We start from the raw sequence: 13,473 nt of genomic DNA, 5'->3' as shown, positions 1-13,473 counted from the left end.
GGTAAAGCAGCTACCACGTTTTCCAGACTCACAAAGAGAGTCTGGTCCAACAAGAAGCTGACGGAACATACCAAGATCCAGGTCTACAGAGCTTGCGTCCTGAGTACACTTCTGTACTGCAGCGAGTCATGGACTCTTCGCTCACAACAGGAGAGGAAACTGAGCGCTTTCCACATGCGCTGCCTCCGACGCATCCTCAGCATCACCTGGCAGGACAAAGTTCCAAACAACACAGTCCTGGAACGTGCTGGAATCCCTAGCATGTATTCACTGCTGAAACAGAGACGCCTGCGTTGGCTTGGTCATGTCGTGAGAATGGATGATGGGCGGATCCCAAAGGATCTCCTCTATGGAGAACTCGTGCAAGGAAAGCGCCCTACAGGTAGACCACAGCTGCGATACAAGGACATCTGCAAGAGGGATCTGAAGGCCTTAGGGATGGACCTCAACAAGTGGGAAACCCTGGCCTCTGAGCGGCCCGCTTGGAGGCAGGCTGTGCAGCATGGCCTTTCCCAGTTTGAAGAGACACTTTGCCAACAGTCTGAGGCTAAGAGGCAAAGAAGGAAGGCCCATAGCCAGGGAGACAGACCAGGGACAGACTGCACTTGCTCCCGGTGTGGAAGGGATTGTCACTCCCGGATTGGCCTTTTCAGCCACACTAGACGCTGTGCCAGAACCACCTTTCAGAGCGCGATACCATAGTCTTTCGAGACTGAAGGTTGCCAATACAATGTAAATTTATTCAAATTTTAAATGTAAATGAATTCTTTTGTTCTCCAGCCCCCCCAACACAGTGTCAGAGAAATGATGTGGCCCTTCTGCCAAAAACTTTGGACACCCCTGATCTACACAAAAAGCTACCTTATACTATTGGTCTTATAATATTGGTCCATATAGCTTGACATAGTTGACAGGTGAGCAGTGACTTTCCAGTGTTCACGTGGCCATTTCCCAGCTCTATCTGGAGATACCAGGGATTGAACCTGGGAATGTCTCTATGCAAATCATGTGTTACACACCATTGAGCCATGGCCTCTCCTCTGAACCACTTCAATTAGGTATGACTGTTTAATCTTTCAGTGATTGCCTCAGGTTGCTAATGAGGTTGCTTTGAATGGCTGCCTAAGGTTGCATGGAATGATGCTGGCAAGATGGACTTGCTCATAGTGGGTGGTCCTGGGACCAAAGAAGGAGTGGAAATACTGGTTTTGGATAGGAACGTTGCACAACAAGAGCATGTTTGCTGCTAGATCCAGGAGTCCTCCAGAAGCACATTTTATCCACTTAGCTGTGCCCCCTTTTGGAACAGAAAGAATTTGTCTTGGTTGTACATGCTCAGGGAATACTCTCTGTATCTTGAAGCCAATGTGGAAGCTTCAGCTGGTCCAGAGTCAGAAACCAGATTAGCGACCACTGTCAGTTGCCAGAAGGTTTAAGCACCAGTATTGAAAGAACTGGTTATCAAGTTGTTTCCAGGTCAAGTTCAAAGTGCTGTTTGAACCTTTAAAGATATGTACGGCACACACTGGGATAAGTCAGAGAGCACCTTCTTCCATTGGTATCTCCCTGATCATTGAGGATGGCAGTGAGATGTTGCTTTGGGAGCCATGTCTGCTGGATATTAGTCTGTCTTCAACGTCTAGTAGAGCTTTTCCAGTAGTGGCCCCCTGCCTACATAGATCTATATCTACTCAGATTTGGCTTACCTTGAGGAGGCCTGTGGGACTGCCCCTGCCCTGCAGGACACAGCATGTTCTCTGTTTACACAGCTGCATCATTGGCGGGGGGGGGGGGTATTTAGTTAGGATTGGGCTGTGACTAACTTTAGTTGGATCAGGACCACAAGTATAGAAGTCATACCTCCTATTAATGAGGAATTGTTATTATTTAAAAATCTGATTCACACATTTTCTTATCCCTTTTGCATCTAGAGAATCCATCCTGGTTTTTTTTAAATCTTTGCTTGCCTATGTATAGACAGAGATAGCAGGAAAATTATTAATAAAATAATAATTAATAAAAAGGATCTAATAAAAAGGAAAAGAATTCAACATTAACAGAGGAAAAGGAAATATATGCAGTCTCCAATTAATACCTTTGTTACTAAAACCTAAATTACTTCACAGCATGCAGTGACATCAAAAGGATTGTCCTGTGTTGGAAAACAGAGGGAGGTCTCACCATCTTGTTGATGTTTCACTCCACATAGTTATACAGTATATGAAACAGGAATAACGAGAGAGAGAGAGAGAGAGAGAGAGAGAGCTTGTATAGAAACACACCACTGGAGGCAGCATAAATAAAAGAGGAATCGCAGCAATCTAAAACAGCAAAATGAATTCATTCAAGATGAATTCTCAGTGGAATTAAACAGATATAAAAACCATTTTCAGCCCTTGGCAGAACCTTAACTATATTCCTACTACAGTCTTGGCAGAGCTTTGGATTCTGTTGACGTTTTCTCCCTGTGCCTTTGTCTCCGCAGTAATAAGAAATAACAGCAAGTGATGTTTGCAGGGTCTCTTCCACCTGGTATGGAAGGTGGTATTGAGAACCCCATTCTCAATCCGTCTTCCTGCCTGTTTTTTGCTCCTTTCAAAGGAAAGACAAAAGGGAAAGAGAGATCAGTGTTATGTACCGCTGAGAGTTTTTCAGAGACCTAAAGTTTGACAGATTATTGTCTGAACAATCTCACATGCTCATCTTTGTATCCTGCTGTAACTGCTGGTCAGGCAGGTTTTGCTGACATTTTAAAACAGAAATATTTAAAGCAGAGACCATAATGGAACAGAAAAAAAAGCAAACACCTATACCTCCAATGATGACAGTTCAGTTATGCCACCTCCAGAGTGCAGCTGGGAGAGAAGGATTTCTTTCTTCTTCTGAGCTGTTTCAAGAAGTGTGGAGGGTAGGAAGAGAATGCCGAGGGAAGCAGCTGGAAAGACAGATGGCACCTCCTCAGGAGGCTATTTTGAGCCATAAGTTGCCAATTGCTGACACCTTTCCTAGATATGAATAATGTACTTTCTGGGCTCCTAAGTAATGAAAACGAAGTTGGCACAACTGAAGGAATGCCTCCAAGGAAATGTCTCTTCCATGAAAATTAATTGGAAAAGTCCTCGTCCATGGGGGAGCCTGTGGTAGCTTATCCCCCCAGGGTGTGTGGTGGCTTGGGGGAGGCGTGATTTTCCTTGCAACTGCAGCTCAACAGAGCAGATTTCCTCCCTGCATGTTATGGTCACTATGTTTTTTTTGGGGGTGGTTCTGCAGCTCCTATTTTAAACAAACAAAAACCCCCAAACAAACAGAAAAAGATGGAAGGGCACCTGACATGTTGAAAGTCATGTCCACTTTGATGCTGAGAGAAGCATTTGAATGGTTATGTAGTAATGACTTGGAAGGAAGCATGGGGCAACTGTTGGGTGATTCAGGGCACAATCCTAACTTGTGCTGGACTACACTGCATCCAGTGCAAGTTTGGGGCCAAAAGCAGTGCAGCCCGAGACAAGGGGAAACTTTTTCCCTTATCCCATGCCGCGCTGCCACAGCCCTAATGGGTTTACCTGGAAACTGCACTACCTGACAAGGTAGTGCAGATCCAAGTAGAACAGAGCAGCCAGGGTTGCTGCCCACCACCCAGGAATAGGGCTAGGATCCAGCATAACTGTTGGATCCTGGCCACGCCTCCTGTTCTCCACCCCCCCCAGGAATGCCCATTGTCCACCCTCCCCCTGCCCCAAAATGCTACCCTCCCGCCTCCAGGCCCCACCAGACTCCTACGTTGACTGACGCAACTCACCTCTCCTCCAGGGCCTGCATCGCTGGGGGGAGGCCAGCACACATGCATGTGCCAGCCTATCTTCCCTATGACACTCCCGGGCCAGCACAAAGGACTTGCATCAGCCCAAGTTCAGGTTTAGAATGGGCCCTCAGTTGACTAGGAACAATAAACATTACCTATGAGGCCTATTACAGTGCAGCCTATGCATGATTACTTGAAAGTAAGTCCCACTGTATTCAGTGGGGCTTACACTCAGGTAAGTGTGCAAGGATTGCAACTTTAGTGACCGCAATCAGCTTCCCTGTTTTTTAGGGTTGTGTCTGACAAACACTTGCAGCACTTTTGTAGATTTTATTTACATTGACTCAACTATAATGATTTGACTATTCAATTAGACTGTTCAGTTTCTCATCCACTATTGACTCTTGAGGTTGACTTGACAATTCACTTTGTATTGACCGGACACCTCAGAGCCTGCTGTGTTTCTATTCCAGTGCTTTGTTCTAAGATGCTCAAATGGCAATGATATCAGCTTCTGTTGTTTCTTTAGCACCAATATTGTGCTAGGTTCTGTATAGTGAATCAGAAATCTCACTGTTGGAAGGTGAAGTTAGATACACAGCATGGGCCACAAGAACTTACTTTCCCGGCTAGAATAATTTTATACTGGATGCTGAATGCTGTGAATCACTGATGGAGCAAATTAAGGGAATGGGGCTGATCATCAGAGGCAGAGAATGTATCCCATGATTACCACTGGACTTTACCTCAAGTACAACCAGTGGTACAGGTACCACTGGTTCAGAAACACTGTTCTATACTGTTTCATCAGGATGACTTATGCATACATCCAGTATTACAAACACATTTATTCAAAGTTCTGAAATCCGTACACTGGAAATGCAGAGACGGTAACAAGTCTGACCAGTCAACAGCTTGTCTGAAATCATGCCTTCAGAATTTAAAAGCTGAAGTCACACACATGTTTAAAAGCTGCATGCCCGTCTAATCCCAAAGAAGGGCTTTTTCTGGGCATCCACAGTTCTGTAATGAAGGGGGGTATATTTAGACAGGCTTTCTTGTAAAAGTACAGTAGTTGGTATTTCCCATTTCAACCAGAGCATAAAGACCAGGAAATGGTTTGCTTCAACCACACTTTATTGTATTATGGATGGACATCAACAGGCCTTCTCTCTTGTGTACTTTGGGGGCTCTCACAGCCAAGTCACTACCTCCTGAAAATGTGTACTAAAAGCCTCCTGCAGCCTTGATTTAGAGAAACTTGTTTTATACAAGAATGCAGTTTTTTACTCACTGGGAGGGCCACTTGTAGAATTTCCTGTCTATCAGGGCAGAAAGCAGGAAGGAGGCGATGACCTTGTGTGGGTGTGCAAACGCTCTGACAAAAAAAATAGTTGCTGTAGGCTGGATAAAATCTTATAGAGTGCTGAATATGGCCCCTGGGTCATAGTTTGGAGACCCCTATGTTGGATCATATTAGGCTCCTCAGCTTCAAGTCTACTTGTGTGCTTAAAATCAACCTAAAGTGTTTTTAGTAATAACCTACTGGGGCAGAGAAATGACATTCCTTTTAAAATCTCTCTCTCTCTCTCTCTCTTAATATTTAATCAGTAAACCCTGCAGAAATGGTTTGCTTCTGTTTAGCAAAAGTCCTCTGCAGTGGAGACTTCCTCATTAGGGAGTTAGTGAGAAATGAAACTTCTTTTTTTTTTCTTCCTAGCACTTGAAGTGTTTGAACTTAGCCAGATTAGCAGACTTGCCAAAATATACATCATTGTACTGGGTCACCTCCAGGCTCTAACCCCAAGTTTCTCTCCAGCAGCTATTTCCCTCTCCCCCTTTTCTACCCATCTCACTTACTGGGCAGCACTGTGGATTTCTTGTATGTCCACACCCTGCTCTACCTCTCTTTTTATAGACCAGGCTGAATTCCTCTTTCACAGCCCCCCTGGAACACGTAAGCCTGTCTAATGCCCACCTCCACTTTGCTTCAGGACTATTAAAACAGACCTCACTGCTTGAGTCTCATTCCCCATGAACACCCAACAAGGGGTAGAGACAGCTGCTGGACCCTGGAATTCTTCCCCTGTTCCTTTGATGGGACCAAAGGCAAAACCTTCAACTGTCTAGTGACCTAAAGGCCAAGATAGGGTGAGAAAATGAAGAGCAACTGGTAAGCAACTGAGTGTTTCTATGCAAGAACAGCAAGGAAAAAAGATCAATTGACTGCATTCAAAGTAACCTTTGCCAGCTGAGCCCTCTGCCTTTTTTTGGGGTCTTGTGACTGCTACATATGTACAATTCAGAGGGTGAGACAGCTACCCAGACAACATTTTGTTGCAATGGGGAAGAAAAAAAAAAAAAGATGCAAACCTGAACTCTTAAAGCACTTTGCTTACCAACTGTACGAGCAAAGCGAGAAGTTGTGCTTTCCTGTATTTAATATGCATGACTCTGAGATGAAAGTGGATGACATTGTGAGGCAGAGTGCCTTTATGTTTAAGCTGTCTTTCTTTTCTTACAGGCATTATCCTGTTTCCTTTTATATGTACTGTTTTCTGGGGTTTCTGACATCAGCTACAATTCAACAACAGACAAGTAAGGGTCTACTTTATCAGATTTATGGCAGATGTTAGCTGTTGCAATGGTTTTGCCATACTTTGCTATATGCTGTATATAAGAGTACAAAGTACTCATTGTAATATTGCGTGGGCATGGGAATGAGCAGAGCAGGAATTTCGGGAAGGTAGAGTCTTTTGATGACTGGCATTTTAAACCTACTTGTTAAATGTTGCACTCTGTCTCTCAAATACTTATAACAATAAATATAACAGTGTAAGAAAGATTACATTTCTGGAATCGAAGATTGAGAAATAGGTATAATGGCATGTTTTATTGGATCAGCTTCTGTCTATGAATGAGCTAGTGTTACACATAACCACTAGAAAGAGTTCTTTGCAGCCCACACTACCTAGAGTAGACCAACAAAAGTTGAATCAGTAAAGCATATCAGCCTCAATAAAGACATGTGTGCTCACTGATTCAATAATGACCATCAGTGTTCCCCTTTTTGTGATGTGATGTCAACCATCTATACAAGTAAGGGTCTATACAGCCATCAACCATCTATTCAAGAAGCAGTTTTGAAAAGGGACACTAAGCTGCAACTGAAAAAATAAATCCCTGACAGCATAATCCTAGACACATCCACGCAGAAGTAAGTCCCATTGAGTTCAATGGAACTTACTCCCAGGTAAGTGTGTATAGGATTGCAGCGTAAAAGGAGGTAGGCTCCATTCCTGGAGTAGAAGAGGCAATAGATTTGGTGCATTCCATTTATTGGCAAGGCAATCCATTGCATGTTTACTCAGAAGAAAATCCCACTGAATTCAATGGGGATTATTCCCAAGTAAGTATGCACACAGGATTGTTGCCTTTAGGCATGGAAGATGGAAATCTATATTTCAGCATCACTCCTTGAGATAGACAAAAAGGTCTCTGTACGTTCAAACTGCGTACGTTTTCTTCCAGCCTGCAGCGATATTTTCCAGCTTGAAACGTGGCTTAGGTAGAACTCTTCAGCTAGCTTAAACCAATGTTTAAGTTTCCTTTTTGGTTATTTTGGGAGGGGATAAGGTGGTAAACGAATGGGCTAGGTTCCTTTCCCCTCCCACAGTGCTCACAGTGGTGCTTCAGAGAGTGCGTTTCCAACAGTGAAATGGCTGTTTGTTCTTGCAAGAGACCATCTTTTATGCTCTTGTCCACAGCCCCCACTGGCCCTCACTTTACAGGGCTTGGTGTGTGATGAAACATGGGAGAGGAAGGAGTAGGAATGTCTGAAATGTCAAAGGAAAAGGGAAGGTAGCCAAGATTCTCAGATGCAGTGGAGTTGGTGCTTGTTTGCTTTTAAATAAGTGTAGGTATTGACTTAGCTAACTAGGTAGCTAGATTTTTAATGGTTGTCCAAACCACTAGAAGCTCTGCACTGTAGAACTCTTTATATTACAAACCTATGTCAGGAAAGGCTGTTGCCCCTTCAGAAATGACAGGAAAGAGAACAGATATCCTCTACTGCCTTGGATTATATACATAGGGTCCATGGGGGGGGGGGGGTTCAGGGGGTAAATTGTACCTGGGTCCAGGGTCAAAAGGGGGGGTCAAAGGAAGGGGCCCAAACTTTTCTAGGATCTTATGTTTTCTGATCCCACCAGGGCCCATGAGAGGGGGTACAGGGCATATATCTCACTTGGTCCTGGGGTCTAAAAGGGGGCACAGAAGCCAAAGGAGAACAGACAGAAATTTTGTGGAATCTCATAAAGTGTTTGTATACATTGTGTAAAGATTAGAATTCACATTTTGTGTAAGCCTTCATAGTTTTAGATATGTAATTCGTGGACATTTGTAATTTGTGGACATTCTGATGCAATGATTGTATAAAATTATGATCTTAATTTATTTTCTGGTCCAGGTAAGAGAAGGGAAGTGGCCCAAAAGAAACTTTGTACCCCTTGATAAAATTTCTCTCAGCAGAGGCCCTGTGTATACATTTCATAAGACACCTAGCACCATCTCCACCATCATCTGAATACTGTTGTAGAGTTTCATTTGCCTGAAGTTGTGGATTTTAGTTGACTTTAATCAACGTACAGTTCAATGCACAGAGACAATTGTGTCCACTATTCCTTTCAGGGTTTCCAGTAACTTTCAATTCAAACACCAAGACTGACCTCTGCCCACCAACTAGGATTGGCCAAGATGACCTACCAGGCAAGTACAGTACATACAAACCGCTACATATTCTTTCAAATAAACTATTTCACAGCATCTTCTGGAGGTCTGCCTTCTTGTTTGCTTCTGCAAGACAAGTAGAAACCTCTCTCTCTCTCTCTCTCTGGTTGAAAAAGGAGCTATTTACATAGTTTATTTATTAAAAATATTAATATCCCATTTCTCAGTCGTGATTCCCAAGGTGATCCACAGCATTATTAAAACAAACATGGTAACATTAAAACATTATTTAAAACATTAATTTAGCAGCAGAAATAGATTAAAACAGCAACAGAGATCTAATCAGACCTATGTAAATGTTATGTTATTATGTGATTTCTCTGTCTAAACTTTCCAAATGTGCCTGCTTGTTCCTTCAGGCTATGATCTGATTTCACAGTTCCAGCTTGATAAAGCTGCTTCCCGAGGCATCATCCAGCGTGTGGTGGGCTCCACGGACTTACAGGTGGCTTACAAATTAGGCACAAATGTAGACTTCCGGATTCCAACTAGGTAATACACACTGTGGCTTCAGCTAATTTCTCTTTAAGTTTGTATTTAAACCCTGCCTGCTGCTTAGCTTGGCAACCCTGTTTCGAGACTTAAATTGTACCCTCAGTGACAAAAGTCCTCCTCTTTTGTTTCTGAGTGAAACCAGCAAAGCTGCAATCATATACACACTTACCTAGGAGTAAGTCTCATGGAAATAAATGGGACTTTCTTCTGTGTATACATTTGATTTACTGAATTTTTAACCTGCCTTTTTTTTTTTTCTGGTAAGGGCATCACAATGCATAGCATTGTGCTGTTAAGACTGTGTCTTCTTGAACGGCTTTTCATGTTACTGTATCTTGTTTCTAAGTACGTCATAAAGAGCTTACACTGTCTGCTCCCATACTGTGTACTTTCCCAGCTAGCAACCCAATCCTATCCTATTTCAGTGCTAGTGGAATGCCTGTTCTGTTGGCATGCGCTGTCTCAAAAGTACCATAAAGCGGTTTGTGATAGCATGACTAGGTGGCACACCAGCAGGAAGGCCAGAGCCTTCTTGTGTGTGTTGGCATAGTGAAGAACACCCACTGGACCAGGCAAGTCCAGCATTGGGAAAGGCAGGGGGTGAAACAGGGAAGAGATGGGGCAGGGTAGGCAGGTCAGGCCTGGGAGGGAGTGGAATCAGTAGCCTAAACATCTAAACCTCTTCCCAGGTCTGATCCACCTGCATGGATCATTTTGGACTTGTGATATTGCTGGCGCATGTTCAGGCTGACCCATTGCAGCTGCTGGGGCATACCCTGGGGCAAGGGGACAAATGTCCCCTTACCCTGAGGAGACCTCCTGCAGCTGAAATTCCCTGCAGGGTGCAGAAGAGACTGCACTGGCACTGCTGCATCACTGTGTGAGACTTTAGTTAGAATTGGGCTGTAACCCTCTGTTCTTTCGGCATGATCATGAGGATGGGTTCACACATGTGTTCATCAAAGCCCCTGAATGTTAGACACAACAGAGATATATCATTATCTCACACATGGACACATTTTGGTGGAGGAAGTTCACACATGCAACTGCAAGTCATTGAGTAGTAGGTATAGGCATCCCACAATGTTCCTGAAGTAAATACTGCTGAGCAGCACTTTCTCCACTATTAACACTTTTGGAAAAGTATTTCTATCCATTGGAGTCAGCCATGGGATAGCTAATTGAGCAGTTTTTCTCCTGATGTTGCCAAAGCTCATAATGGCTTCACAAATATTCAGTGCAATGGCCCTTCCTTGTATGAAGCAGACGTAGGAAACATGGGATGCTCGCACATAACCAACTCTCTTTTCTGTCAGTCAGCTTCACAACACAGATTTTCAACAGGCAACACGTGCACATATTTACTAACTGAAAAACAAATTAATCAACATTAAATTAATTAAAAAATTAAAATTTAATGAGCAATGACACTAAGATGTACAGAAAGAAATTATGCATGATGGCAGAATATGTTTTCACCCTCTGACATAAAGCATTTTACTTTTAAGACATTTTATCTCAGAGTATTATGCAGGTGGAGAAATGACATGGTGTGTGGCTTAGTCAGGCACAACAGCCAGTCTTCATAGGCACAAATTAAAGGTGGGTGTTCGCTCCAGGAGTGGATTGCCAGGGCCACCTCCAATGAGCCTGGAGCATGTTTTATGCAACTTGCCTAACCCAATTTGTGAGTAATACAGGCTCCTGCTAAGAAAGCCATTATACTTCACCACCCTACACTATCGTTTATTCATATACGAAGCATGTAATTATTTTTAATATTAGGGACACAACAGCAGCCAGCTGTTATGCAGGAAATGTGTTAGCTTTCCTGTAATTTGTCTGGGCATGGTTGAAAGAATGCACTGTCTTTCCTTACAAATGTAGCACATTTGAGCAATAATTGAACCTCGTGCCACCTTGTGGCTGTAAGAAGTTATTGCAGTGCTGTTCACCAAAACTAGTGCTGAAAAGCTGTCGAGTTACAGATTTGTGTGGGCTTCAGTGAATGGATTTTCATGTCATCACAGTATATGCTGTCAGCCTCGCCTGACTCATGGTGTTCTGAGCAGGGATCATTCCATTCATTGTGTTTTTAAAGCAATTAGTTTGTCATAGGCATTACTTTCAGGTAATAATGTGAATTCATTCATCGTTAGGGGTGTTGCAAAGGGTGACTGGAATTCTCCATAATGGATTGCATCTAAGGTCAAGGAGACCAGTGAGAAAAGCAGGTGTGAAACTCATCAGGTGGGAAGCTATACAGGATTGTAGGCAGCCTTCCTTGCTAGCAGGAGCAGTCTCATTTCCAAGTGGTGCATCAAACAAATACATGAATCAGCAAGGCTATCCCAAGCCCCACACTGTGCCTGAGGCCATGAGGCAAGATATTGCTGCATCCCATCCCCACAGTATGTGGAATGCAGTGCTCTTCCCCACCCCCTCCTCTCCTCCACACTTATTTCTGCTCTGACTGTTCATTTCTGCTGTTTGGAAAGCAAATGGGCAGGAGGAACCATGGCAGTGGCAGGATTATCCCTGGCAGAAGTTTGTGGAGGCCGCTGGTGAAGGAACAATGTATTCCACATGCTATCCCCCCTTCCATTGCTGTACTAATTTGTTGATAGAAGATGTCACGGGGCATCTTTGCAAGGGAAAAATTGAAGTGCATCTGAATTCACTGTACAAAACATAGAATTTTTTCCCTTTCTCTTTATTGCTAAAGAGTAACAAAAATAATTTAAAAAGAGTGTAGATCTTACTCCTTTCCCCTTTTCAAATTGATACCTTGTATCATTACCTCACACGTGGACATGTTTCCGTGGAGGAAGTTCACACATGCAGCTGCAAGTCATTGAGTAGTATTGGCATGTTTGAAATATTGCTGTGCTTTGAAATCCTATCCCTTGGCAGCATTGGGTGCAGCAGCACCAAAATGGCTACCGCTGCATCCAGCAGCACTGCCAGGACCTCCACGGTTTCCTTGGGGGAAGGGGACTTCCCATTTCCCTAGGGAAAGTCCCAGGTCCTGCAATAGGGCTTCTCAAGTATGCACTGAGTATTTTGCCAGTGCAGACTTGAGAGCCTCTGTGTCGGGCATAGCAAGGCTCTGCCGGTCCCACCCTGCTCCCACCCTGGTTCCTCCCCTGCACTGTCCTTCTCTTACCACAGAACCCCCCACCCCAAAAGACTTTACTGCAGCCCAAAGTTCTTCCCTTGCTCCGGACGGTGTCTGTCCAGTGCTGAACTCAGTGCTGACTGGCACTGAGGCAGCACTGATGCTCCTGATACTCCAGGTGCCAAAAATGTGCTGGAGCTCCATGCTGGTGCTACAAGCCCTCAGGATTGGGCTCTCATTTGGGCCAGACTTGCTGCTAGTTCATATGCTCATGAACTAGCAGCAAGAGCACACCAGTTCCTATCTTCTGTGTCTCTTTGAAGCCTTGGCAGTGCTCGTACATTTATTGATTAGGGACAATTTTTGAGGAACACCTAGGTTCAGATTTTAAAAGTATATACAGTATTTGAAGTAAGAATGCTTAGGGAAATTTCATTTTGTTTTTCTACCTCTGGGTAAAGTTGTTGTTCTCTAAGTGATACTGTAACCTTTCCAGAACTAGGAAGCATTGGATGTTTGAAAACATTGAATTTCTAGGAGTGGTAGGTGTTATGAACTTTAGTTGAAAAGCAGTATATAAATACTGTTGTTGTTGTTGCTATGGTCCCAGGCTGGTAGAGTGTGATAGGCCAGAAATGGCTTAGGGGTACCTAGGAAAATATAAAAGTGGGCCAAGAATCTGGGAAGGAGACCTTGTATCGCTTATAAAAGAAGCCCACACTCTCCTCATATTTCACCAAGATTCATGAATCATATTTCTCCCTCAGAGCTTCCTTTGCAATGACATATTAGAAACATTCTAGTGAATAAAAAAATTATGAGCCTGTAATTGCAGCATCAGAGCTAAGCTGAAACATTCTTGCATGCAAATAGTTTGGCAAGGATCCTTTGCTGGATAAAGCAAATTTCAATGATAATTCAGCGGTTCTCATTTGCATGTCTCCAAGGAAACCTTGAAAACTAATGTAAGAATAAAAATCAGAGGATTATCTGTTTTGTTTCAGCAATCTTCCCCCTTTTCAAAGTGCAGTTTTTAAAAAATCACTGATACATCTTTTAGCAAACTTTAGAATATATAGCATGAATAATGTTACAGACAAAATGAAGTGTGATTTCCCAAGGAATGAAACTAACTAAATTTTCACAAACCCACTTCCATGTGCTCACGTCTAGCCATGGCAATCTGTAGTAAGGTGGTCATGTGCATTCCGCTGGCATGCACAGGATTCATCCCATCTTGGCTTATGGCATAGAACTAGAAACCTTAAAA

General features: G+C 43.4%; 1 protein-coding gene across 1 annotated transcript in view; it reads left to right on the top strand.

Annotated features, from left to right (window-relative positions):
• Positions 1-4,518: 4,518 nt before the first annotated feature.
• The window catches only part of LOC136646447 (collagen alpha-1(IX) chain-like), a 76,937-nt gene continuing 67,982 nt past the window's right edge, over positions 4,519-13,473 (top strand). The window contains exons 1-4 of the mRNA XM_066622704.1: positions 4,519-4,571; positions 6,327-6,400; positions 8,492-8,569; positions 8,950-9,082. Of these exons, the coding sequence (XP_066478801.1) occupies positions 4,519-4,571; positions 6,327-6,400; positions 8,492-8,569; positions 8,950-9,082 (338 nt within the window). The remainder of the gene's footprint in view (positions 4,572-6,326; positions 6,401-8,491; positions 8,570-8,949; positions 9,083-13,473) is intronic.

The sequence above is a fragment of the Tiliqua scincoides genome, chromosome 1 (genome assembly GCF_035046505.1).
Source record: "Tiliqua scincoides isolate rTilSci1 chromosome 1, rTilSci1.hap2, whole genome shotgun sequence".
NCBI classification, from domain to species: domain Eukaryota; kingdom Metazoa; phylum Chordata; class Lepidosauria; order Squamata; family Scincidae; genus Tiliqua; species Tiliqua scincoides.
The sequence above is the reverse complement of the archived record's forward strand: the minus strand, read 5'-3'. Positions and strand labels throughout refer to the sequence as shown.